The 26,645-nt window shown below is 38.5% G+C and overlaps 1 protein-coding gene across 1 annotated transcript in view; it reads right to left on the bottom strand.

The window, feature by feature from the left end:
• The window catches only part of aqr (aquarius intron-binding spliceosomal factor), a 56,709-nt gene that overhangs the window by 22,363 nt on the left and 7,701 nt on the right, over nucleotides 1-26,645 (bottom strand). Inside the window, 22 exon segments of the mRNA XM_052013700.1 lie at nucleotides 3,154-3,297; nucleotides 3,522-3,763; nucleotides 8,146-8,315; nucleotides 8,897-9,064; nucleotides 9,482-9,660; nucleotides 10,835-10,976; nucleotides 11,176-11,227; nucleotides 11,229-11,297; nucleotides 11,394-11,496; nucleotides 12,672-12,775; nucleotides 14,089-14,202; nucleotides 17,164-17,280; nucleotides 18,636-18,700; nucleotides 20,745-20,821; nucleotides 21,078-21,178; nucleotides 21,415-21,483; nucleotides 23,139-23,276; nucleotides 24,017-24,036; nucleotides 24,039-24,136; nucleotides 24,260-24,295; nucleotides 25,652-25,692; nucleotides 26,493-26,549. Of these exon segments, the coding sequence (XP_051869660.1) occupies nucleotides 3,154-3,297; nucleotides 3,522-3,763; nucleotides 8,146-8,315; nucleotides 8,897-9,064; nucleotides 9,482-9,660; nucleotides 10,835-10,976; nucleotides 11,176-11,227; nucleotides 11,229-11,297; nucleotides 11,394-11,496; nucleotides 12,672-12,775; nucleotides 14,089-14,202; nucleotides 17,164-17,280; nucleotides 18,636-18,700; nucleotides 20,745-20,821; nucleotides 21,078-21,178; nucleotides 21,415-21,483; nucleotides 23,139-23,276; nucleotides 24,017-24,036; nucleotides 24,039-24,136; nucleotides 24,260-24,295; nucleotides 25,652-25,692; nucleotides 26,493-26,549 (2,306 nt within the window).

The following is a 26,645-nucleotide window of genomic DNA, read 5'->3' as shown; positions in this document are numbered from 1 at the left end:
TGAAGTTTACGGACCTGGTGCGAGCAAATAGGATCATTGCAGATGGCAAAAAGGTCGGCATGGATGTCGTGGGCCAAAGGGCCTGTTTCTGTGCTGCACAACTCTATGACTCTAAGAATACTAGATATATTAAAGGCCACAAGCCCCGAAATGGTGCTGGCTACAGTGCTGAATGCCAACAATCCTGTTTCTGGTGCTCCAGGACCAGCTGCACATTGAACCAAGTCCTTCCAGAATGGCTACAACACTGGCATCTGCCCCACAGTGTGCAAAGTTGTCTGAGTATGACACTGAAAAAAGCAGGACAAATGTAAACTGCCCAATCACTGCTGCACCAATCCACCCTCAAACATCAACCAAAGTATTGAATGAAGGTATTGACAACAGTGCTTTCAAGCAATGCTTACTCATCATTAACTAGTTTGGACTTCCCCGGGAGTATTTGGTTCCAAATTTCATTACAGTCTAGGTCCAAACATAGACAAACAGATGAATTCCAGATGTGAAACACATGACTGTCCTGGATACGAAGACGGCAAACAACTTAGTGGTGTTTCAAGGAACCCTTGCAAAATTAAAGCCAGTGGACATGAGAGGGAAAGGTAACCACAACTGCAGTTATAACAAGTGGAACAGAACATGATTGCAGGATAATGATGCAGGAATTCAAGGAAATATCTTTGGCCCAACAGCCTTCAATTGTTTCCTCAATGACCTTCCTTTCATCTGAACTTCCCTTCATTACAAGTGTGGATAGTCAGTGATGCATACAGTGTTCAATTCTTACCACAACTCCCCAGATATCACAGAACTTGTCCACAGGCATCAACTCCTAAACAACTTTCTGGTTTTGGTTATTAAGCAGCAAGCAACATTCATGTCACAGAAATCAGGCAATAATCATCTCCAACTGGCAAGTCTGTCCATCTCCCCATTCCCCCATTGGGGACCACCAAAAACCAGAAAGTTTATTGGACCTGCCACAAAATAATCTGCTCAGAGGTAAAAACATTCAGCAGTGAGTATCTCCCAACTTTAAGACTTTCCATCATCTACAAGGCACAAATCAGGAGTGTGTCAGAACACTCCTGACGTGCCTGGATAATAGCAGCTAAAATACTCATCAAACCTCAATATTCAGTGTAAAGCTAAATGTTTCACTGGAATTCCATCCACCATGTTAAGTGGTCATGCTTTATGCCACTAGCATACTGTGGCTTCAGTGTGTGTCTGCGAGAACTAACACAGCAAGCTACAGTGAACACTGCCAGGCTATAGGCTTCCCTCATCTGTCTTGCACAGAAATATACAGCTGACATTTCTTCATTGTCGTGTTAAAAAATTTCCTGCCTCTATCCAAAATTAACACATCTACTGCACTGACTTAAGGCTACTGCTCATCAACACCTGCTCAAGGGCAATTGGAGAAAGGCAATACATGTTGGCTTTGCCGGCAATGCCAACACCTCAGAAAAGAATACAAAGTAGGAAATTGCGTTGAATTTGGACAAGAGATTCTTTTAGGTCACACAAACACTGTGTGAAGTTTTCAACACTCAGTTATCCTAAGGTTAGTGGAACTGTGATAAAAGGCACAGTTGAGTATACCATAATGCTACCTCTGAAGATAGATTGAGAAGATGTGGGCAGTCATTCTCAATCTTCTAGAGAGTGAATCCGCGGAAAGCATCTGGCCCGGATGGTGTCCCTGGCCATGCCCTTACATCCTGTGCAGATCAGCTGGCAGACATTTTTAACCTCTACCTGCTTCAATCTGAGGTTCCCACCTGCTTTAAGAAGACCACTATCATCCAGGTACCTAAGAAAAACAAGGTAATGTGCCTTAATGACTACCGCCCGGTGGCTCTGACATCCACCATCACAAAGTATTTCAAGGGGCTGGTCACTGCATGCATTAACTCCAGCCTCCCAGAAAACCTCAACCCACTGCAATTCAACTACTGCCAAAACAGGTCTACGGCAGATGCCAAATCCCAGGCCCTACACTCATCTCTGGAGCATCTGGACAGTAAAGACACCTAAGTTAGACAATTGTTTATTGACTACAGCTCTGTCTTCAAAACGATAATTCCAAGCAAACTCATCACCAAACCCTGGGACCTGGGACTCAACACCTTCCTTTGCAACTGGATCCCTTGATTTCCTGACCAAAGGACCGCAATCAGTGAGGATAGGCAGCAACACCTCCACCACGATTATTCTCAACACTGGTGCCCCACAAGGCTGCATTCTCAGCCACCTACTCTACTCTTTATACACTCATGACTGCGTGGCCAGATTCTGCACCCTTTCCTTCAATGTCAGCAATATAAAAGAGCTAGTCATTGACTTCAGGAAGGGGAGTGGTGTACATGCTCATGTCTACATCAATGGTGCTAGGTCCAAAGGGCTGAGAGCTTCAAGTTCCTAGGAGTGAACATCACCAATAGCCTGTCCTGGTCCAACCACGTAAATGCCACAACCGAAAAAGCTCACCAGCACCTCTACTCCCTCAGGAGGCTACAGAAATTTGGCATGTCCCCATCGACCCTCACCAATTTTTATTGATGCACCATAGAAAGTATCCTATCCAGATGCATCATGGCTTGGTATGGCAACTGCTTTGCCTGTGACCGCAAGAAACTGCAGAGAGCTGTGGACACAGCTCAGCACATCACAGAAACCAGCCTCCTCACCATGGACATGTCTACACTTCTCACTGCCTCAGTAAAGCATCCAGCAGAATCAAAATCCTCACCCACCCTGGATATGCTCTCTTCTCCCCTCTCCCATTGGGCAGAAGATACAAAAGCCTGAAGGCACGTACCACCACGCTCAAGGACAGCTTCTATCCCGCTGTTATAAGACTATTGAATGGTTCCCTAGTATGATAAAATGGACCCTTGACCTCACAATCTACCTCGTTATGACCTTGCACCTTATTGTCTACCTGCACTGCACTTTCTCTGCAGCTGTTACACTTATTCTGCATTCTGTTATTGTTTTACCTTGTAATACCTCAATGCACTGTGTAGTGAATTGATCTGTATGAATGGTATGCAAGACAAGTTTTTCACTGTACCTTGGTACATGTGACAATAATAGACCAATTCCAAATTAGCTGAATTAGATTGGAAATTACATGGCCTTTACCTCTTGGGCTGATTGTAGGGGTAAGGTCCTCTGTTTGGAATCACGTGAGGTTCAACGACAAGTGTCTGACTCTCTTCTGTCTCTTCACCATCGCTCTCTCCTTTTCGTTTTTTCCCTCTACCACACTGTTCTGAGAATGTGATCCTGAAGTTCAGAGGAGAAAGGGCTCATATTTTTCCTGACAAGATTATGACATTTTTCACTGACTGGATAATTATTCTGCATTATGACTTTATGCTGTATAATTCATGCAACAAATCATTGACAATTACAGAAAACTCAGGAGATATGAATATTTACATATGTGAAAGAAATTTATACTGATACAAAGATTGCTCATTTGAAAATACGTCAAACTATATTTTTACCTGAAGGGAGGTTTCTGCAGAGCAGGGCTTTCCACTGTTGGTTTAATAGTACTCCCAGGAAAACTAGCTTTCAGGTGATCAATTGAGAGGAAGGTATCATTAAAGTCCAGTGAAGCAATCTGATTTGGCATTTTAGAATAATGAGCACTTCCTGGATCTCCATATCCAAGGATAATGTCATGAAGCCAGTCAGGAACGACACATTCTGTGTTCATTAGGTTCCGGATAGTCTCCAGCACTGCCTGGAAATGAAATTAATTTTTTACAAAGTCACTCCAAATGAAAGCCACCACAGTGAAGTATAAAGGAAGCACTTGCCAAAAGTTGAGTCCTAACTATCAATTTAACATGGAACAAATAAGTGGGAGCTGCTAATAGGCAGTTACACTTACAACATCGGTGGATAATGAGGAAATTCTACTTATTACTATAATACACACTCAGTTTTTCTTTAAACTTTAAAAGTTATGCAGTCTAGTTATTTACACAAGAGAGAAGGGAGGAGATGACAAATAAAATAGTGAATATGATAAGGTGAAATCTTCAAGCAATAACCAGGCTACATACAGTTATTTTACAGGGGAAGTGAAGGGCAAAAAGAATATGAGAACAGAATGGCAGTTAACATAAAAAGGAACCCAAAAATCATCCAGCGTCATGGAAATAATAAGCAGGTAGTGAGTCGCACATTGGGAGCTATAAGGGACAAAGTAGGTGACATTTGGTTAAAGGGACCAAGCAAGATTAGAATACTCAAAAGGCTGAATGACCTCCTCCTTTGTCATAATGAATTTGTGACTATGAGAAACTTACGCTGCAGTGGCCTGCTATTTCAAAGTTGATCTTTGATAAAACAATTACTTTTACACACTATCTTTTATATGGCAAACCATTCTGAGGCATTTCATATGAGAATTATCAAAGAAAATTATACCTGGAGGCTCAAGGAGACATTATAGCAGTTAAGAAAAAGTTTAGTTAAAAAGGTAGGCTTTAAGAAGTGTCATAAAGGAAAACAGGAAGGTAGAGAGGTTTAAGGAAGGAATTACAGAGTTTTTAAGGCCATGGAGACTGGGAGCACGGCCACTGATGGCGATTTCTAGGATGAAAGAAGATTTCTTGTGAGCAATGATTGAGCTTAACTTACTTATGTTATACTTATTGAATTTTAGAAGAATGGAAGGCAAGTTAATAAAACGTACAAAATTCTTGCAGGCTCGACCAGGTAGAAAGCCCACCAAATGGAGAGGAATTTCCCCTCTCGGAGCGTTGCGAATCTTTGTCGTTCCGCACACCAGAGAGTTTTGGAGGCTAAGTCCATGTACCTATTCCAAAAGTCTCTTAAAAGACCTTCTGTCACTTTCAATGTTGAGAAATGTAGACTTTTGGTATAAAGGGAGGTGAAAAATGATAAGTCATTGAATATATTCAAGTTTGAGAAGTGCAGAATTGAAAGGTCAGGGTTAGAAAGACTATGGGAATTAACAGAGAAGAGGAAGCCTAGTGCATATCAGCCACGACCACATTGAATGGTAGGGAGGCTGGAGGGGCAGAGTGGCCTACTCCAGCACCTTTCTTCTTATGTACTTATGTTTTTTAGAGCAGTTTCAAGGGGTTGCATGGCTTCCTCCTAATTATATTTCCTATGCTCGTACACAAATGATCTTCTTTCATATGGTTGACTTGGAGCAATATTATAAATCCAATTTAAGTTTAGTTAATGGTCTAGTGCTTTTGAGGAAGACAGCCCTATAACGTCATTGTCAAATCTGTATTTGAAGCAATGTGTGGTTCAAAACTTGAACAGGGTTGTCACAGTCACATTCTGTAGAAGGTCTTTTAAGAGACTTTTGGAATAGGTACATGGAGCTTAGAAAAATAGAGGGCCATGGGTAAGCCTAGTAATTTCTAAGGTAGGGACATGTTTGGCACAGCTTTGTGGGCCGAAGGGCCTGAATTGTGCTGAAGGTTTTATATGTTCTATGTTCTAACTCTTAATATGATCCGGCTCCAAGGCAGCAGGCTTTCCTGTTGAGTCAGAGATTAGATCCTTATTCCTGGTTGTTACTCCAAACTGTTGCTCCTTATAACACTAGTGGAGAACCAAGTAGTGAGCTGACGGATTCATTACATCTCTCTGACAGGGAGGTCTGGGTCATCCTTCAGGTGGACGATCTTTCTGCATGTGGCTTTACTCTATCAAATATCTGGAGCAGCAAAATGGCCACACCAACTGTTACAGACTTCAGGTGATGGCACACACTGCAATACTCAGTTGGACATCCATGCATTAAGTGAAGTAATTAAAATCAAGGATGGGAGCAGATATTTTGGAGAGTTGTAGGGCTGTAAGGAGATGCAATATCATGAGGGAATTGGAAAACAAGAATAAGAACTTTAATGTTGAGATACTACTTAGCTGGGTGCCAATGGAGGTCAGGAAGCAGACTGGTGATAGCTTATGAGAACTTGGTACAAGCAAGAACATGGGCTGAATAATTTTGAATGTCAAGTTTACTGAGGGAATGAGGGAGGCCAGCCAGGAATGCAGTGGAAGTCAAGTCCATAAGTAATGATGACATGAAGGATAACAGAAGCAGATGAACTGAGGCATAGGCAGAAATGGGCGATGTTGCGAAGGTGAAAATAGGCAGTCCAACTGGCAACATGGATAAACGGCCTGAAGCTCATCTCAAGATTAAGTATAACACTAAGGTCAGGATCAGTCTGGTTCAGTCCCATATTAGATCACACATCTTATGGACAATGCAAACTTGGAGAGGTATGATGGAAACGATGCAAGTTCAGGGCAAGGACAGAGATTAACCTGACAAATTTTGCCTAGTTGGCTTGAAGGGTGGAAACAGCAAAAGCAGTTGCTGGGAGTCCTTAGTTGCAATAACACATCCATGAGCTCTTCACAGTTGTTACTGGAGTTGGGGATGCAGGAGTGGGAACAAGGTGATAGAAATAGACAAGTCGCAATGTGAAAAACAGAGATTTAACTTTGCAGTCCAAATGATGCCGGAAGTTTGAACAGAACCCAAAAGCACTTTACATGGTTCAGCTGGATCTGCCAATGAATGTCTAAAGCAATTGTCCATCACCATCATTTAAGTCTGCATTTTTTGAAGTTAAGGGAGCAGAACCAAAAGCTGTAAATACCAGGAATGGTGTGTTTTAAGGAAACTTGAACACTGAAATTGGAGGAGAGGGTGGATGATTAGATAGGTAGTGCGGAAATGTTGCCCAGAGGTATATGGACATATACAGTAAAACTCAGATAACTTGGCATCCAATTGTTTGGAAATCCTGATCATCTGGTACCTGGCTCACTCATTAGTCAGGAACAGGAGCAAGGGGTCCAAAGTGCAAGTAGAGTGCCTAGCCAGAGCTAGTGGAACGGAGTGTGGCCAAGGCCAAGGTCTGGACTGTGGGACAGTTGTGTGGCTGGAGCTGGGATTGGGGTCTACAAGGACACAATAAATACATAAACTCACTGTTAAACCTGAATATTAAGGTTGCCTCAGTCTTAAAGTAGTTAACTAAATTAAATATAAAGTTCTAGGTTTTAAATTCTGAACAGGTATACCACCGTTTCTTGATTTTATGTTCAATGAATAGAAATTATATCTTGCTAACAGACAGCCATTATGCTAATTTACTCTGGAGACCACTATGTGCTTTCCATTTTGAAATGAAGAAACTTTGAATATCAACAGCTTTGTGACTTTTCTTGATTTTTCTTCTGCCCTTTTATTTTGAACCTCAATTTCTTTTTATTCTCTCCTGATCTGAGTGGCGTATGGATTAAATTCTTTTTGGGCAATGGGAAGCATGGTCAGCAGTGTTGAAACATCAAAGCCACCACAGTGAAATAGGTCATACCTGGTGGCAACTGCTCTCTACACGGCAAGTTCAGAAATTGTGCGACGTTCTTAAAAATAGTCATCAAGTTGTGGTTAAGGGGCATGGAGAGGTTAGTGACTAAGTCATTAAGAAATGCTTGTACCTCTCATATTGACAAGCATGGGATACCCCAAGATAGTAATTTTCATGTTACATTTTCAGGCAGGAAATTGAGCAATATTTGTTATTAATTCATCCTCCAGTTTTGTGTGCTGTTGGCAAGGCAATGTTCATCACTACCCCCTGCCGCCCCCAGTAATCCCAAAAAAACTTTCTTACAGAACTCTCTTAAAGCATTGCTGATGTGATACAATTAAAATCAAACATAAGGATACTAGATTGAAGTCACATATGGGTCAGATCAGACAAGCACAGCAACAGACTTTCTCAATATGACATCTGTAAATCAGCTGAGTTTTAAAGACAATGGCAAATTCATGATGACTTTAAATGACTGCAGTATTCTCTACCCAAATATTTAAAACTGAATTCAAATGTTTAACCTACAATAGTAAGAATGAATTCTAATTCCAGAATTACTCTTTCTGTAATATTCTTCCTGCTTAGAAAGAGTGTAAATTTTAAAATCTTCTTTTATGTGACCTTAGAAGCAGAAACTGTCATTGTGATATAATTTCCTAAATCCCCTAATCATTCTAAAGCTCTTAATCTGTGATACAGAATACTGGATTTCGACAACTTTAATTCAACTCACCTTAAAATTATTTTCCTTGGGTTTTCTTCTCATGATAATGTTGAAGGTTTCATAGACATCTTCTGCCCCATTCTGAATTGAGAAACTCATATCCTGCTGATATTGGTTGGGATCCAGCCATACTCTGTAGGTTCGTGAATCTCCCTTCAGCTTTGGTTTAGGTTCAGGACCTGTGACAAGTAGCAATAATGCAAGTTACATTAGAAACATAAAAATATACTTGAAGCATGAAAAATATATTTGTCCATTCAGCTGGAGAACAACCAATTCAACACCAAATTTCACCATCTTCCAGACATCCTAACATGCTTCACAACCAATATTGTGCTTTTACAGTATAGTCATTCTGCTGTTATTTTTAAGGTCGGTATGGCTGCCACTTTTGTGAAGCAAACTTCAATAAACAAGGAATAAAGTGACAAGGTGATCCTTCAGTCATATAGGAAAAGTGATTGATGCCATGGGATCTTTTACGTCTGCTTGAACAGACAGAATGCACTGAAAGAGTATCTAAGCAGAAAGACAGCACCTCCAACACAGTAGTACTCCCTGAGAACTGCATTCAAATATCAAAATAAATCCTATGTTACTGTCCCAGAATGAGGTTTGAACTCAGATCTCTTGCCTCCAAGGTGAGGGCACTGCCAAGTGAACTGAAATAAAACAATGTGAAGCATGCTGTACAAGATACATAAATCCTCATTTAAAAAATAGCCCACGCTGTTCTGCAAACAAGAGCACAAAACTGTACCTTCTTCAATGACCCGTCCTTTCTCATCCAGCATGCCTTGAATTTCACAGCCACGCACAAACATGAGTCCAGATTGCTCTACAAATGGCTGTTTTCGGTCAAATTTTGTGCCATAAGCCAAGACTGGTCGAACAGTTATGAGGAAGCAGACATCGTGTTTGCGAAGGGCTACAGAATTGAAAATATAAGTCCAGAAATAATGAAAAGGCATTATTACCTGATTCTTTGATTTCTTAAACAAATACTGACAGTGCAGCTGCCTGAAGATTTATTCAGTTCACAGTAGAATGTTTTATTAATATGCATCGGCCCAAAAACAATTGAGCAAATTATCAATTTATCAAAATAGATGCTGCAAATTAGTCTTTGCTGCATTTAGCATAACCCCACTCCAGATTCATTCATTCTTTTAACTTTCTGTGAGTAATTTATTTTTTTTAAAGTATCTGGAATTACCTTATGATTCATGATTTCTATCCCATCTTACACCTGGAAATAAGTTACATTGCTTGTACACATCCTCTGCAAAATAGGAAACAAAATTCCATATATCTGTTGCAAAATAAATTAAGCATTTTGAGTTACCTTCCCATTCCTCTTTGATTTGATATCGAACATTTAAGTTGATGGTTACATCTGCACGGACCCTGGCCGGCCAGTTCTCACCAATATTGGGTTTTGACACTTCTACAATGGAGAAAGTGACGATTGGTTGTGCCATTCGAGCCCAGCCACCAAAGACAACTCCTCCATACTCTCCTTGCCTGCAATATTAATAAATAAATTCAGATATTAAGTCCGGGACTTAGAGTGAAATATTCTCATAAAATAGCATAGAGTTTAACATACTTGTTCCAAATTGCTTTTCATCAGTGGACACCAAATTAAAGTAAAGAAACCATTCTGATCCAAATATTAAACCGTGTGAAGTATATTTTAAAATGTAATGATAAAATTAAAAGTCTTGTACACATTTTTAACAACATAATCCAAGGAAGGGCATCAAGATTTTTCTGAACAAATAATATGCTTTAGTAGAAGTTGCCAGCTTGGATTGACCATAAATACTCAAAGAGTTGTGGTATGAAAGAAAAACTTGCATTTGGTATTGGTATTGGTTTATTATTGTCACTAATAATGTCAAGTGTTCATAGCAGTAAAATATTAATTAAATGAATTTTACACAAGACTCATGAGTACAGAGAAAATGCAAGCTTCATCTGCTTAAGAATGCTCAAAAGTGAATCTGCTCTTGTTTTGACTCTGGGGTAAACTGTGCAGTCCAATCCCACCCACTGCAGAGCACACTGAGCAATGTAACTCCCTTCCATTGTGGAGTGAACTCAGCACTGTAGCTTCTCTGACCATGGAACAGACTGCGCAGTATAACTCCCAGCCATTGTGGAGTAGGCTGGGCAGCAAAACTTGCACACACTGCAGAGTGGACTAGATTCTGCAACTCCTTCTGAGAAAAGGAGCATATTTCTCACCTACCACAATGAATAATAGGAATTGTAATTACTCCTACCACAGAGGGGAATGAGCACCAATGTAAAGCAGCAATGTGATTCCCACCCACTGTGGATCAGACTTTCAGGGTAAACTCCCCAACCATAGTAGAACTGAAATGGGTAGAGTAACATGAACTCTCTTCTCCACTGTGGTGTGGATTGAGTAATGTAATACCTGTGAGCTGTGTTTCAGTTACTGAGGGAACTGCTCCTTCTGTACAAGGGTTAGCTATTTTGCAATTATTAACGACATCTTGGACAGATAGACAAGCACATTTAAATTAAAAGGGAAAGCAATCTACAGAATTCAATGAGAAGTTTTAAAACCAACTTTCTAACATCTTAATAGTTTACAGCAGATCCAACAACTGACAGAAATTGATTTTGAGGGAAAATGTATTTAAATACAGAATGGTACAATACCCACCATGGTTTAAGTCTGCTGATTGCATCCTCCACATCTTGTCTAATTTCATATGTAGACTCCAGACGGAAGAGATTGAAATTCCTCAGCAGATAGTCATGAAGAGTCAAGAACTGTAAATTCAGCTTCGGTAATGCAAGGCAGCCTGACATAACAAAAAAAACACATGGTCAGGTCAGATCAGATCAGATTATTGTCATGTATAGCAGGGTGCAATGAAATTCCTTGCTCGTGTGAAGTTCACAGAGTAACATTTGTCCTGTAGGACATGGGTTTTCAACCTAAACAGAACCTAGCAGTGAATAAGAAATAGAACTCCCCACAAACCTAATGATTCATCATACCTTCACCGGAGTAATATTCCGTTGGAACAATGTTTTCATCCCAGATAATTTTTTTCAGTGGGATAAAGGGGCATCTCATTCAATTGCTGGATTTGAGATGTTCGTCGTTCATGTCGGGACACCTGATAAAAAGAAACAACTTTAGGTGAACAATTTCCTGCTTTAAGATCATGTTCCAATATTATGTTGATAAATATTCTCATCATTGAAATACTGACCAACATTTCCAAGAGAAAATCCTTTTCATAACATGTATCCACTTCCTCAGGCAGGGTTGGCAAAAGACAAAGGTATGATGCCACTTTGTGGAGTGTGTTGGGACTGTAATTGGAAAACAAGAATAATTTAGCATTTTACATCCATGCAAAGATCTTCATACAAGTTACATTCAAGTTTGCAGAAGAATAAAAAATACAAAAAAAGAATGTTGAAACTCATTAAACTTGAAATATCCGTTGAAATGGGCAGTGGTTAGAATGTGGAACTGTGCTATCGGAGAAAGTGAGAGGACGGAGAGAGCAGGGGGCAGAGGGGGAAAGACCGGAAGATGGAGTGGGTGACAGATGATGTGCTGTCTTTCCAGCTTACTTTGTGCCTTGTTTTAACAGCGCAGCGGGCTACAGACAGGTAGATCAGAGTGGGAGTGGATGGAGAAAGTGACTGGCAACTGGAGGCCTCCTGCAGACCAAATGCAGGTCCACCACATCTTCAATGTAGAGGAGACCACATTGTGGAGCATTACATGCAGTATACTAGATTAGAAATGCAAGCAAATCACACAGTTGGGATATTGGATCCCTGGATCGTGGGAAGGGACAAGGTAAAAGAGTAGGTATTGCATCTCCTGTAGTTGCATGGGAAAATCCCACAAAACCTGGAATGGTTGGAGGAGATGGAAGAGTTACCCACGGAATTGTGAAGGGAATAGTCCCTTTGAAATGCTAAAAGGGGAGGGGAGGGGAATATTGCGGGGGAATCTTGTTAATGCTGAAAGGGGAGGGGAATATTGTGGGGGAATCTTTTTGGAGCTGGCAGAAGTTGTGAAAGAAGATTAGTTGAGTGCTGAGACTGATGGCGTGGAAGGCGAGGACCCAGGGAACTCCGTTCTTGCTCTGTCCAGGAGAAGGGGGCGAGAGCAGAGGCTCTGGAAAAAGACAAGATGTGATCAAAGGCTCTGTTCACTATGACAGAGAAGAAGCCAAGGTTTCGAAAGAAGTTTGGTGGGGCCTGACCTGGTGAACATTTCCTACAGCTCAGCATTTCATGGATTTTTCATATCTCTTTGTGTTCTCTGCAAATTTGCTCATTGAACTATCAATCAGATGGATACATCAATAGCTTATCAGCATGTCAATCCTGGCCTTAGCCAATTAGGCCCCATCCACCCATCTAACAGTTAAGTCTGTTTTTGTATTGCAAATATTATTCAATATCATTTGAACTCAAAGATATGCAGAAGCAGTTGCAGACACTTCAAGAATTTAAAAATCACCTACCTGAGTGATCCAAAGTGCTTTACAAGAGATTCTCGAGTATCAACTGCTGCCACGTTTGACAAAGCAAAATCATGTAGTTCTGGAAAGTGAGCAAATGCTGCCCTCTGCAATGCAAATCAGTAAATCTCTTCAGACTTGCACAATCACTTCAATCAGACTTCTAATACTAGAGGGCATGCATTTAAGGTGAGAGGGGATAAGTTCAAAGGAGATGTGTAGTGGAGGAAAATACGATTGAGGCATTTAAGAGGCTTTTAGATAGGCACATGAATGTGCAGAGTATGGAGGGATATGGACATTGTGTAGGCAGAAAGGATTAGTTTAGATAGGCATTTAACTACTAGTTTAATTAGTTTGGCACATCGTGGGCCAAAGGACTTGTTCCTATGTTGTGCTGTTCTATGTTCATCAGAATATCCATTGAATTACCAACATTCCAATGATCAAGTAGCAATAAAAAGGACAAATTCTTCACAAGTGGTAAGATTTTTACATGTGTGAAATAAGAAACAACTAGCTTCATTTCAAATGGCCCCCAGTGCAAATTGAATATGTTAACATTTCAAAGAGGAGAAAACTTCCAACACAATTAACTTCAGCTAAAAGTTATAAATTTCTATGATAATTTCAAATAATGCTCATCTTCATTGATACAGAGAAAGTGATGCCACAATCATAGCTAACTACAATTAACTTTAAATTCAACATCACGAAATGCAAGTAATTACATTTAATACATTTTAAAAAATAACTTCTTGAAAACCAAATGTATACTGTAGATATAAAGCCCCAAGACACAATATATTTTTTTAAAAATTAAGCTTCTTAAAACAAAAATAAATCACACTTTTTTGAAATGTGTATGTGGCACATACATACATTGAAATGCGCTGCTGCCAATACACTGATTTGATCCTGAGTTCAGATCTTGCCTATGTAGAGTTTGCACTTCCTTCCATGACCACGTGGGTACCCCTTGGGTTTTCTAGTTTCCTTCCACTGTAAATTCTCCCTGGTGGAGCTGGGTGGCGGGAGGATCGAGGGCTCTCCAGTATGTGAGGGAGAATAGATTTTAGGGGAAAAAAAGTGGTGGAATGGAACAGACTGGGGTGCTCTGAGAGCTGGCATGGACTCACTGGGCCAAATGGCCTCCTTCTGTATCAATGGCCTCCTTCCTGGTATCATATGAAAATATGACAAATATGAGGAAATAATTCCAGTTTATGTATTTTTCTTACCAGCTAAGTTGAAATTCTGACACACAGTCAAGTATCTTATTCTCAATATAAAAGCATAAGTCAGTGTTAACATCTTACCATTCATGTTGCATGTTGGTAAAATTAGTGAAAAATGTTATCATGAAGTTAATCTCATATAAAAATGAAGACCTCACAAAAAAAGCTTTGTTGTTTCATACCTGAAGAGAAGTTATGCGATCATAATGTATCGTAGTCATCTCATTCTCTGTCAGAGCATTTCCAGTCTGATCATTTATTTCAAAGCCAGTGTAGAACTTCAACATATCTAACAACTACAAATAAGAAAATGAACTCTTGTTTAGTCAAAGGCTGTATAATGTTCTGACAGATCTAAAACTGACTCTCAAAGAGTTCAAATTCAGTGATACAAGGTGCAAAGTAAAATTTGTTGCGTAGACAATGTAAATTAGATCTTGGAGTAAAGGCCAGAAATGTGCGATGTGCATTAATTCAAGGTGACAAACAAAATCAACACATTATAAATCTCTAATGTACAGATGTCTGGAATTTATGCAATAAATCTTTTGTAAAATTGACGGCAAATGCATAAATAAATACAACATTTTGCAAGTTGCTGTCAGATGCAATCAATGAACTGCATTTGTTTTACTTTCAACTTCAATGACTTCTGCTGTAAAAATATCAAACTGTTAAGCTTTGATTTAGAAGTATGACTGAGTTTTTTATAATGTACCAAGTCATAAATCTTGATAAACAAATTTCTAGGCCCTGGGAAACTAAATTTACAAGCATGTTGTTCATTTCCTCAGAAATGTTTTAAAAAATACATAAAAAAATCAATGCTTTTTTTAAGTTTGTGTTCCCATAGTTACATTTATCCCTTCATCCTTAGCTTGTTTTCTGTACAATGATTTGAGACTTGTATTCCCTCTTTTATCATCCAGTCTACTGTGTAAATTCTTCATTGAGAATAGCTGATAACCTTGGCCATCCTGTTGTTGAATGCCACACATCCAAGGTTGAAGTGTAGCTCCATTCCTTTGCCACTATGGTGAATCTACTGCCTAAATTCACATGGATCCCCATAACTGGGCAATTCTTGAGTGCAGGCTGTTCATGCTGCTCTCCTGAACTTCTCATCGAGTCAAGCAAGGCAGTGGCAACTGCTGCACATTTAATAGCACCCAGGCACTTAAAGCTTTTTATTTTACAAACTTACTTTATATATCCATGTATGTGCATGTTTTTTAATAAAATTTTTACCTTTTTTTTAAAAAACAATGTTAATATTTTTGTGAGCCTCCAGATAGAAAATCACCAGCTGCCAAAACTGTGCTGTCAACACATGCACTGAGAGAGACCCTGAGCTGCCCTTGGTCTTATCAATGAACTGGCAGCCAATCTTCCAGTAGAATTCTGTGCGTAGGATCACACTGGAAGAAACAGATTGGTTCAGGGCAGAAGCAACCAGCATTCATAGGACAGCAGAGGATCCTTTAATTTTCTTGTCTATAACGTGGTGTTAATAAATTGCCAGTGAACTAAATTACAGTATATTCAAAATATTATGAAGCCAACTCACCTTTTAAAACAAGTTGTTACCTTGCAATACTTAGACAAGATTCAGTAACCCAGGAAATCATTTTACATTTTGAAATTTTGGGGTTATTTCAGTTTAAATAGAAATAAATTCCTTAAATGAAAAGTAGATTCATTCTCAGCTATTACTGCAAAGGTATGTAACACCAGCAGACTATTCCACCCATGCAAGATTGGAACTTTTGGCACAACACATCCATCATAACCTACAATCTTAAGGCCTGGCATATCCCTCATTTCACTAATGAAATCAAGCTGGGGATAATTCCAAAGTTTAAATAGGAATGCAGAAGGGCATGAGGGACAGGAGTTGAAAATAGCACCAGACATACCTACAAGTGAGATGCCGACCAGAAAGCTGCAACACATAGCATATGAATGCTAAACAGAATAAATTAGTTGCAACAGGCAAGAAGGGTTCAGCCAACAGAATCAACAACAGACAGAATCAACAGAACCACAACCAACAGAATCAGAATTATTGTCACTGACTTATATGACGTGAAATTTGTTGTTTTGCAGCAGCAGTACAGTGCGAAGCTACATAAATAAATAGCATAAACAGGGTATACGGAGCCTATCAAAGATTTGCAGTTATCTCATAGTTAGCTATGAATGGCAAAATAATTTTTTCAATTCATATTTTGTTTATACATATTTCATGATGTGTGTGCCATCAACAAGGCGATTTCAAAAGGTACATACTTCATAATGTGTGTCCGAGTTGCGATTTCAAAGGGCATTTATGAATTAACCACATTGGTAGAGTCATATACAAGCCAGATCTGGTAAGGATGTTAATTTCAGCTCCACCCCAGAGCACTTCGGTGAATCAAACGGGTTTTTACGACAATCTTGTACTTCTGAGATCATCATTACTAACGTGCAGTAATGTGAGTGAGTGTATCAATGCATATCACTGGGGAAAAACTCCAATATTTGGTGTTACATGCTGATGAAGATGGTTATGTCTGTTGGTCAATCATTCCATCTTCAGGACACCATTCCAGGAGTTCCTGAGGCTGGAATATTGATTCAGTTGTTTCATCAATGACGATACTTTCAGCCACATGTGTCACAGATGACAGCACATCGCTCATTGCCCCTGAGCTGAGGAGGCAGTTTAAAGCCAACCACACTAGTGGATCTGCAGTCACAAAGGCCAGCCTGGGTCAGGATGGCAAATTTCCTTCCTTGGAGGACATCTGTAAACCAGATGGATTTTTGTGACAATCCAGCAGTTTCGCAGTTACCCTTGCTGACATTTTTTCCTTACTTTGAAGTTTATTTAATTACTTGATTTAATTTCCCCAGCTGCCAAGACAAGATTCAAAAATAAACCTCAACATATTGGACTTCTTTTTTCTTTCCAAAGATTTGTGATGAGAGGTTACCATTCCACACAAACCTGCTTCAGTCATGGGGACCAGGGAGCCATGTGCGCCATTGCTAAAGTCCAAAAGGTGAGTAAGAGCTTCTATTTCCTTCCAACATTTTAGTTTATAGTGAAAACTCAACCTGCGGTCATCACAACATAATCCCACAACCTCTCTTTTTGTACGTGCATCCCCTTTCTGCCGGGATTTTCAAGAGGCTTGTTGGGAAATTATCGCCAGACAGTCTTCTCCTACCATGAGTGAAAGTGGTTGTATCTGTTTGTTGCCACGCCTCACCTGACTGAAAAGTCGTCCTTCCTTTTCCCTCTGGACGAGGTGAGACAGGTAGCAGTGAGTGACTAAATGAGAGTCATCCAGAACAGTGCTGAACCAACGTCGAGTTGGGAGCAATGCCTTTAAAAAAAAGTACAAATTGTGTAAATTAAACAGATCTTTCAATTATCCATAATAGGATCCTATTTTGTAATTCCAAACTAAAACATCCATTCCTAAGCAAATTTAACGAAATACTCATATCAATGTCACTTTTATTTTAAAAATGTTTTTGTTCGTAGAACGTGAACATTGCTGGCAATGCCAGCACTTATTTCCATCCCCAAATGCCCTTGAACTGAGGAGGCAGAAAAAGTCAACCACACTAGTCAATCTGCAGTTACAAAGGCCAGACTGGGTAGGAATTATGGATTTCATTTCTTGAGGATGTTAATCACCAGAAAGATTTTATCACAATCCAGTAGTTCCATTGTTACTATTACAGAGACAACTTTTTTTAAATTCAAAGTTAATCAATTACTTGATTTTATTATTCCCCAGGTGATGGGATCAGATTTGAACGTTCATCAGTAGTCCAAAACTCACGTTGCCAGTTCAGCCATGTTACGTCAGCAAAACGTCCGAAGTCAACAGCTGATTGTTGACGTCAGAAAGGGGAAGGAGGGTGAACATGCACCAGTCTACGTGGTGGAATCAGCAGTGGAAAGGGTCAGCAGCTTTAAATTCCTGGGCGTTAACATATCAGACGACCCGTCCTGGGCCCTGCACAAAGGTGCAATCATAAGGAAAATGTGCCAGCGTTTTTACTTTCTTAGGAGGTTAAGGAGGTTCAGCTTGTCACCGAACACTCCAACAAACTTCTACAGATGTACTGTTTAAAGTATCCTGACTGGTTGCATCATAGTCTGGTACGGCATTTTAAATGCACAGGAATGTAAGAAGCTGCAGACTTTGCTCAATACATCACAGGCACACCCCTCCCCACCACTGGTAGTACCGACAGGAGGCGCTATCTCAAGAAGGCAACATCTATCATAAAAGATCCCCACCATCTGGGCCATGCCATCTTTTCACAGCTACCATCGGGCAGGAGGTACAGAAGCCTGAAGTCCCACACCACCAGGTTCAAGAACAGCTACTTCCCTTCAACCATTCAGTTCTTGAACCAACCAGCAAAACCCTAATCACTACAGTTTAGCAACACTATGACCACTTTGCACTAAAATGGACTTGGTCATTTTTTGTCCTAATTGTGTTTCTTGTAAACATTGTGTATAATTTATGTTTAATCTGTGTTTTTCTTGTGAATGCCTGCTGCAAGTTTTTCATTGCACCTGTGTATACATGTACTTGTGCATATGACAATAAACTCAACTTTGACTTTCATATCATGCCAGATTACCGCATTCTGATTTGCTAACCAACCATTTTAGAATTTATATGCAACATCCATTATGTGAACAGAATCTGCTTACCTCCAAATCTATCATAAGTTCGACAAATCTCTCACAATAATGAACCATATCCATGCTGACTGGCCCTATGTACAAGTGAAAAACATAGAAATGTAATAATGCAAAATATAGACCTACATCAATCATTTCATACTTTCTTACTTTCCTCAAAGAGAAAGTTTGCAAAAGTAGCCTCATACCTAAGAGAACATTGTGTGCGTGGACGTTTAATTGGAGCTTGAGGGAGGTGGGAGAAGAGTAGCATAAATAAAAAAATAAAGTCACAAATAATGAAAAGTGAGATGCTCAAGATCTTCAACATAAGATTAGTTTCTGAAAGTGAGTGATAACAAATGAAGTCATGAGGTTGAATAAGCTTCAATAAAAGCTCTCACAAATAATGAATCTTTAAAAGTGGGATGCATAAAAGGCAAACCGAGTTAATGATCCCATATATCTGAAAATGTGAAAAATGAAAATAAAAGGGTTGCTGAATTTGAACAATAAGCAGTTGGAACATCACTTGACATTCTAGACTTCTACCATAGTAGGGATATCACAGCCATGCAAAGACAACAGTGAAGATTCACAAAAATGAGAGCAAGAATGATATATTCTGAAATGCAGGAAAACAAACTGTTTGCCATTGGAACAGAGAAGCTCAGAGGCAGAATCTAAGTGAAGTTTCAAATTGATAAAAAGGGCTTCAATGTGGGCAAAAAGCAAGACTGTTGCCACCAGATGCAGAATGAGAATTATTATGTTCAGTGCTTTTCACCAGGTGACATCTAAGGCATATTATTACCACTGCACATGAAGAAGGGGGAGAGAAAGAAGTCATAGTCGACAGCTTGCAGTTGAGGAACTGGTGTTGGCAGCGGTTTTTGTGGGTCGAAAGGATTCAACACGTTATGCTAAATTGTAGATCTAACACCAATACAAAAATATTACCCTTCCGTTTTCAAGCAAAGCTACAGACGATCTAAATTTGTATAGAATAAAACTTTATTTTTAATATCAGAAAAATTCAAAAGCCATTGAAAACCAATGAAAAAATTTAAGCTAAAAATTTTAAAACTGAATGACACGAATCCACTCAAAAAACAAAAAGATTTTAAGTTTCCAATACATTAAAAACTTCATTCTGTTCTAAAATATCAGGCCAGAACTTACTTTCTTCAGCAAACAAATGGACTTGCTGCAGATATACATCTCAAGTGTGGACTTAAGTTTTCATATCCACCCATGTTGAACTCCTGCCCAGAAGAGCCTGGATTCAAAACTGCGAGGCCAACATGAGTGCGTGAGGAAAACAGAACGTGCCCAACTCATAATGTAGCAGGAAAGAAACCAACAGCTGAAAAAGCCACAATCCCTGATGGCTCTCAAAGATTTTAAATGCTTCTGAATGTCCCTGACATTCAGAAAAAAAATTAAAAGCAATTGAAAACCAATTAAACAATGAAAAATTTTTAAGGTTAAAGTTTAAAAATAGCACATAAATCCACTCAAAATCAAAAAGACTTGGTTATTGGTAAATTTTTAAAATTGTAAATGATCATGCCCTTATTTCTTGTAACCTTTCTTTTTCATTCAAGTAAATGGGTATGCTGCTCCTGTGCCAGCTCTAACCTAGCTCAGGTTCAGCAGGAAGATCTCCCAGTGTAACTGCTGGGAATTGCAGCAAGGTATCCATGCTGAGTCTAAATCAGAGCACAGCCTGGAACTCACTGTCAAGACTTCAACCAGAAAGATTCGCACTGACTGCTGGCTTTTCCTAGCAAGTTCTAGCTGATAATTACTCTTTATCCAAAAGCCTAGGTTACAGGAAATCCCATTAACAAATAAATCTGATGTAATACATGTCAGATAGGAAAAGTTTATTGCACTGTAATGATTCCATCATTGGCAGGCATGCACCATTTTGGGGTCAGACACTTTTTCTACCATTAGCCGATTTCATCACAATTAATTGTCCATATGAACTGTGCCCCAAATTTCAGCACTACTACACCAAAACCACAACTGCAACACATTTTCAACAATGAAAATTATAATTTGTGCACTTGATTAATATTTTAAGGAAAGAGAAAACAGGAGAGGTAAAAACAAAGGTGCATGAACAATTACCTGAAAGAGGAATACTTTTTAAAACTTGAAGGAATTTGTTGATCAGACAAGAGAGGAATTGTTTTTCTTGATCTGCCCTTTTGGTTAAGAAACAAAGATATTGTTAGTATACTTGTGGCACTGCAAATGGTGACTTCACAAAGCTGCATGTTCTAAAAACAAACCTTTCCTGCTTTAAAAAACTTGAAAGCTCAGTGATGTAAATGCAATGTGAAAATATAGTATCCAAATTTATATTAAGCAATTTGAATTAACAGACAAGTGCAATGATTATTGAGATCACAAGAATTATAGAATATAAACAACCCAACAGCTGGTGACTACAATACATACTGTTCTGTAGCTTTTTCATCCATTTTCTCTTCCTTTTTTTTGATCATATTCCAGAATTTCCTCAGCTTTGGTGTCTTTTTCAGTTCATGTTCAAGGCGTGACTGGTTACAAGACAGATTAAACATTACAAGGCAGCTTAGTGTTACTCTGGTCAGGAAATTGCTTTAGACCCAAATTTTATAAATAAACCCACAATTATCTAACCATGCTTGAAAATGTCAAGCAGTATTTGCTGAAGGATAATAAATGTAGCTCAGTATGATTTCTCAACAAAAATGTTTATCACAAACATGCATTAATACTTTCATGAAGACTTGTGGATGGTCACAGAACTTACCGGGAGCAAACAGATCCACATTGGGAGAGAAATAAGACGTTGCACCTGCTCTCGAATTAGATCCACTTCCTGTTAGAAGATACCAAGATATTTCACAGGCTGAAATCATGCTCACAGTGTGATTGACAATGATAGAAGCAATGCTGTACAGATAATTTCATTGTAAAGTAAATATTATCTCCAACAAAATTATGATTCCAACCCCCAAAAATTACTATGAAATAAGAACAGGAAGCAAGTTTGTCCTAATCTTATCAATGCAATGTCTCCTTTAAAACTCAAATTTTATTATACAAGACTTTCCACACAAAAAAAATGTTTAGTTGATATCAGAGAATGGAAACCTTCACAAAATATTTTCTCTAAATGCATTTACATCACTTATCTCAGGTGATGATTGACACGATTCTCAATTCGTGTCTCCAAAATATTATGCCTGCATTTGAAGTAAAACTAACATGCTCAGCTGAGGCCCCCTAATGGCACAGTATGGTATCATCCAGACTCAAAACTGCACATTTTGTGTGAACAAAGGTCGAAAAACAATGAATTTTTTTAAACACTGCTTTACAAAGTTGCATTCAACAAACTTACAACTATTACTGATTATAAAAAAAGCCTTTTTACAGATGAAACAGAATTCTAACATCACAAAAGACACATGAAATCAGAATTCAGGTCATTGAATCACAATACACAGTGAAAAAAAAGTAAATTAGTCAACTTTTAATCAAATGTTGGGTGACCCAACTTCTCTTTTATCTATATTCCCTTCCTTTAAAACCCAACTAAAATCCCAACGCAAAAACCTGGACATCCTGCAAAGCTGCACATTGGACATCATGGTAATTTAAGAACTAAAAGTCAAACTTTCTCATAACTTGGAGCAATCATTTCTAAGGTATAAAGAACAGGGTTTAATACATCAAGCAATGATTGCAATCAGTGGAGTAATGAAGCCGAGAAGAGTGGTTAACTGTGTACAGTTTTAATGTTTAGGAGTGGTCTCATCATGCCATTCAATAATTTCAGTTAAAGATTCTGCTGTTCCCATTTACGGCAACTCTAGATCCATCATTCATTTCTTCACATGTCTCATTGCATGTGTTTTTCACCAACACCCCTTGCCATTTAATCTCCCCTGCCCTTCACTGCATCTTCCCTTTGTCCTTTGCCCCCTTCCTTCCCCCGCATTATAAATTTTTTTTAATCTCTGATTTTTTTCCAGTTCTGATAAATGATCATGGACCTGATGTCTGACCTGAATACTTCCATAATTTCCTATTTTCATACCAGTGACAAAAGTGCAAATTTCCAGGCTAGTGTAGAAAGCCTAGACAGAATTATTCATTTGCTCAAGCAAAGAAAGGTAACAGTTCAAACAGCCTGATCTTCAAAAGAGATTGGAAACTAGTCAAAAAGTCTTATTTGAGGGAAGTGGCTTTCAAGTATACTATAAGTGTCTCGGTTTTAGGTATACACAATGTCTCATCTTTGCTGGACACAGATTATAGTTAAGAACATTGTTTACACAACTTGGAAAAATACCAGAACCAAGCACTGTTTTCCGTGTACAGTTAGGCCAATCACTATGCTGTAAATGAATAAAATCTGTTCCATATCAAAGTGCCCATACTCACTTAAAAATTATGGAAATCCAAGGAGCAAAGATGTAATAGGAAAAGATGATCTAAGTAATTTCAATGTTTTATATTCAAACTTACCAAGCTGTTAAAGCAGTGATCAAGAAAGACCAACAAAACAGTTTGCTCGCGCAGTGTAAGATTACTTCCTTCAGCAAGAGATGCGGTCAAAATACACTTGAAGAAGTAGGGAAAGTGTTCGGGCTTCTGTGTAAATGTCTAAAGTTAAAAAAGATGCAGACGTTTCCTTAGGTTGAAGTTAGAAAAAGGAGTAACCATGTAAATGATATTGACTGAATGTAAATATAGCACTGGAGGTAGAAACTTCTTCACACAACACAGCCTTTTGTAAGTTAATTTAAAATTCAACATATTATCCCATTTGCAAAACAAAGGTGATGTGTATGTTTAATATTTATTGAGAAAAGGAACATCCAATCCAAGCATGTTCAAATGTTGAGTGCATAAGGAGAAGCTGTTTCCAACAATGCATATGCAATGTAGTTACAGTACAGGCATTTCACCTTGACGAGTGTCTTTAGAAATATATGCTGCTCCATGGGTTCCAAGCCTTCATTCACAGCTGCTCAACATGAAATGTCAAATGAGCTGGGAATCAGTGAAGTTCCCTCTTTATCTTGTTCTCAAATAAAGACAAGTGAGTGTTCTTCCAGCAACTGATAATACACTACTAATACAAAGCTATTTATTAGTCCTGCAGTTTTATTTATTTTTAATATGGGAGTGAAAATGGGTGAAGAGTGTCTGCCTGCAACTATTCACAAAGAAACCAGCTGTTTGCTTTTTGCAAAATCATAGCCAGACATCTTCACATGGTCACTCCTTGGTGCAACAGCGTGAGATTACAGACCTTTGGAATTCAACTATGATGACACCTTTTAACAGAAGGATAGGTAGCAACACTGATCTCTACAAACAGAAAATAAAATGCCTCTTACCTCCCATGCAGGAACATTTCTCGAAACTTTTCATTTACCATACAGCAAATGGACATTAGGTAGGCATTACTGGATACAGCTGAGGAGTAATTTGGCCAGAGATAGTTCTCTAGATACTGGCTGTCCATTTTGCAGGAGAAAAAACACACAAGGTAAATTGGAAGCTTAACATTGATTAAAGAGTTTTAAAAATGGTGCAAACATGTTAACTACTTGAAAAAGAAAAATCTCAAATACAATTACCTGAATTCAAGCAGCATAATTTTTCTAATTGCAAATCTGAAAAAAGAAACAAACATTGAATTATTATTTCCAGAAATTTATGATTAAAAAACACACTGCTTTAGCCCCACTCTCATGATTAATGAGATGTTTTTCAAAGTCTCAGATTCAAATTCTCCAAGCACCGAAAGGAACATTTCATTTTCCTTCTTTGAACATATGAAAGGCTAAGTGGTGAAGAATAAAGTCAATTAAATCCTTAATTTCTTTTCTTTTCAAATTCAAATAAATAGTATTGAATTAAACTTCACTTCAAAGATTAATGCTGTTCAAAAAAAAATTTAAATGGTTAGAAAACAGACAATATACTTTAATTTGGCTTTTCAATGCAAAAAAATTGGATTTCACGAAAGATAAGATGTATGCATTCACTCTTATATCTCTATTCTTAACTTAATTTGAAATTGAAAAAAATGAGTGGTGTGTTTTGCTGTCTTGGCTTAAGTGCACGCTGCTACACTTGTCTTATGGTTACTTGGCGACATCAATTCTCTCCCTTATCCCATCTTGCCCTGTTAATTAAGTAAAATGTGCGTATTTATTTTAATTTCTCTCAAACTTATTGTTTATAGGGGGACCCTTGGTACAAAACAAATAAAAGCATCATACTTCAGATTATGGAAACCTGAAAGAAATATTCTGATGAAAGATCATCAAGCCGAAACTCTGTTTCTTTCAGTACAGACACCATACTTGCTAAGCATTGTATTTAAAATGGACCACAAAATAGAACAAGAAAACAGATCATTTTCCCCTGTAAAAACATGGGGATAGATCTTCCTGGCCCTGACCTACAATCAGGATTTGCCATCCATGGCTCCTGCCCGCTGTTCTCACCTGGAGCAGAAGTGGAGAGTTAATGCCCTGCTCCCTTTTCTGACATTCAGGCACACTTAAAAATTTAAATTAATGTGAATAAAAATTATGAAAAACAACTTTATTAGGAACACACCCAAAACATTGAACTAAAGTCAAACACTTTAAATAATAACCTTTTTCTTCAGAATCTCAAGCCAAGAATCCCCATTGAAATGAATAGGGTCTCAGATCTCACACTACATCTGATCCAGTGCAAGATCTGACTAGTGATTTCCCAGTATAAGTCTGGGTGGAATCCAGAACTTTTAGCAGTATACGTTAGACTGGGACTTATTTCTGTAAGAATGGCTGAATGCTCATGGACAGCCAGCAAAATTCAGCCCTTTATTCTGCTAAAAACAACAATTTGGCCATTGTGAAATGCGGTTTTGTGACATTATGAAATCTGCTTGTAGATTTTGAAGTTTTTAAATATAAATAATCTACAAATTGCATAAGAAGAAGACATTTCACACAAAACAAGGTAAAACTTACTTTGTCTTTACAATTTCTTTCTGATACACATCTTCAATGACCTTTTGCAACAGAGGAAAAAGGGAAAAAATAGCACAAGAATGAGCTGATGTATTTCCAATCTCTCACTATAAAAACTTCACTGGTTGAGACTAGTTCAGAAAAGTTAACTGAATGAACAGTTCAGTTGCCATGTAGTCCAGCCAGATTTAAAATACAAATAGTGCAGTAGAAAGGTGGTTGTGCTTCTGTTGGATTACTTACTATAGTAAAACACAGACTGTTCGCAAAGCTTCATGATCCAGTATCTGGTTCACTCATTTGTCCAGAATGTGAGCTGGGGGTCCGGATTGAAAGCTGGGTGTGTGGCCAAAGTCAGGGGTCTTAAGTGCACTCAGTGCCGGGATATGGAATGTGGGCCAAGTGTGTAGCCGAAGCCAACATCAGGGATCAGGAACATGAGTAGGTTTGCAGCCAGAGCCGGGGTCTGGAGCAATTGTATATTTTCCGTTCCTTTCAAACCCACTGGCCTCACTGGAAAATCTATTTTACTATTGATTAACATGTGAAAAAATTAAATGTAAGTGCATTTGGGTATTAATAGGAGAAACATCCAATAGTGGGGAAAATCTGCAAGTCTACCAAAATCCTGAGGATGCCAGATTATTGGAGTTTTACTGTAACAATCTACGGTCGTACAACAATCTCCAATTAACTAACACTGCACACACATAAACACGAGTTTTTCCACATTCTGTAGGTTATGAATCAGTAGTAACAAATTTTTAGTTTGTTGGTGCTATCCTACTTCAAAACATTCTGATGCATGTGTTTGGAACAGAAGTGAAGAAAATTGATATACCTTAGAATCAAATGTCATTTTTTTCTTCACATGAGGTGCCCAATATCTATTTGATAACTGAAAATACAAAGGTATGAAAATATTATAAATACATCCAAAGCATTGCTTAGTGCAAACTGGTTTGATAGAAATATGCAAGTTTTTAGCATGCCT

The sequence above is a fragment of the Pristis pectinata genome, chromosome 1, assembly GCF_009764475.1.
Source record: "Pristis pectinata isolate sPriPec2 chromosome 1, sPriPec2.1.pri, whole genome shotgun sequence".
Taxonomy (NCBI): Eukaryota; Metazoa; Chordata; class Chondrichthyes; order Rhinopristiformes; family Pristidae; genus Pristis; species Pristis pectinata.
The sequence above is the reverse complement of the archived record's forward strand: the minus strand, read 5'-3'. Positions and strand labels throughout refer to the sequence as shown.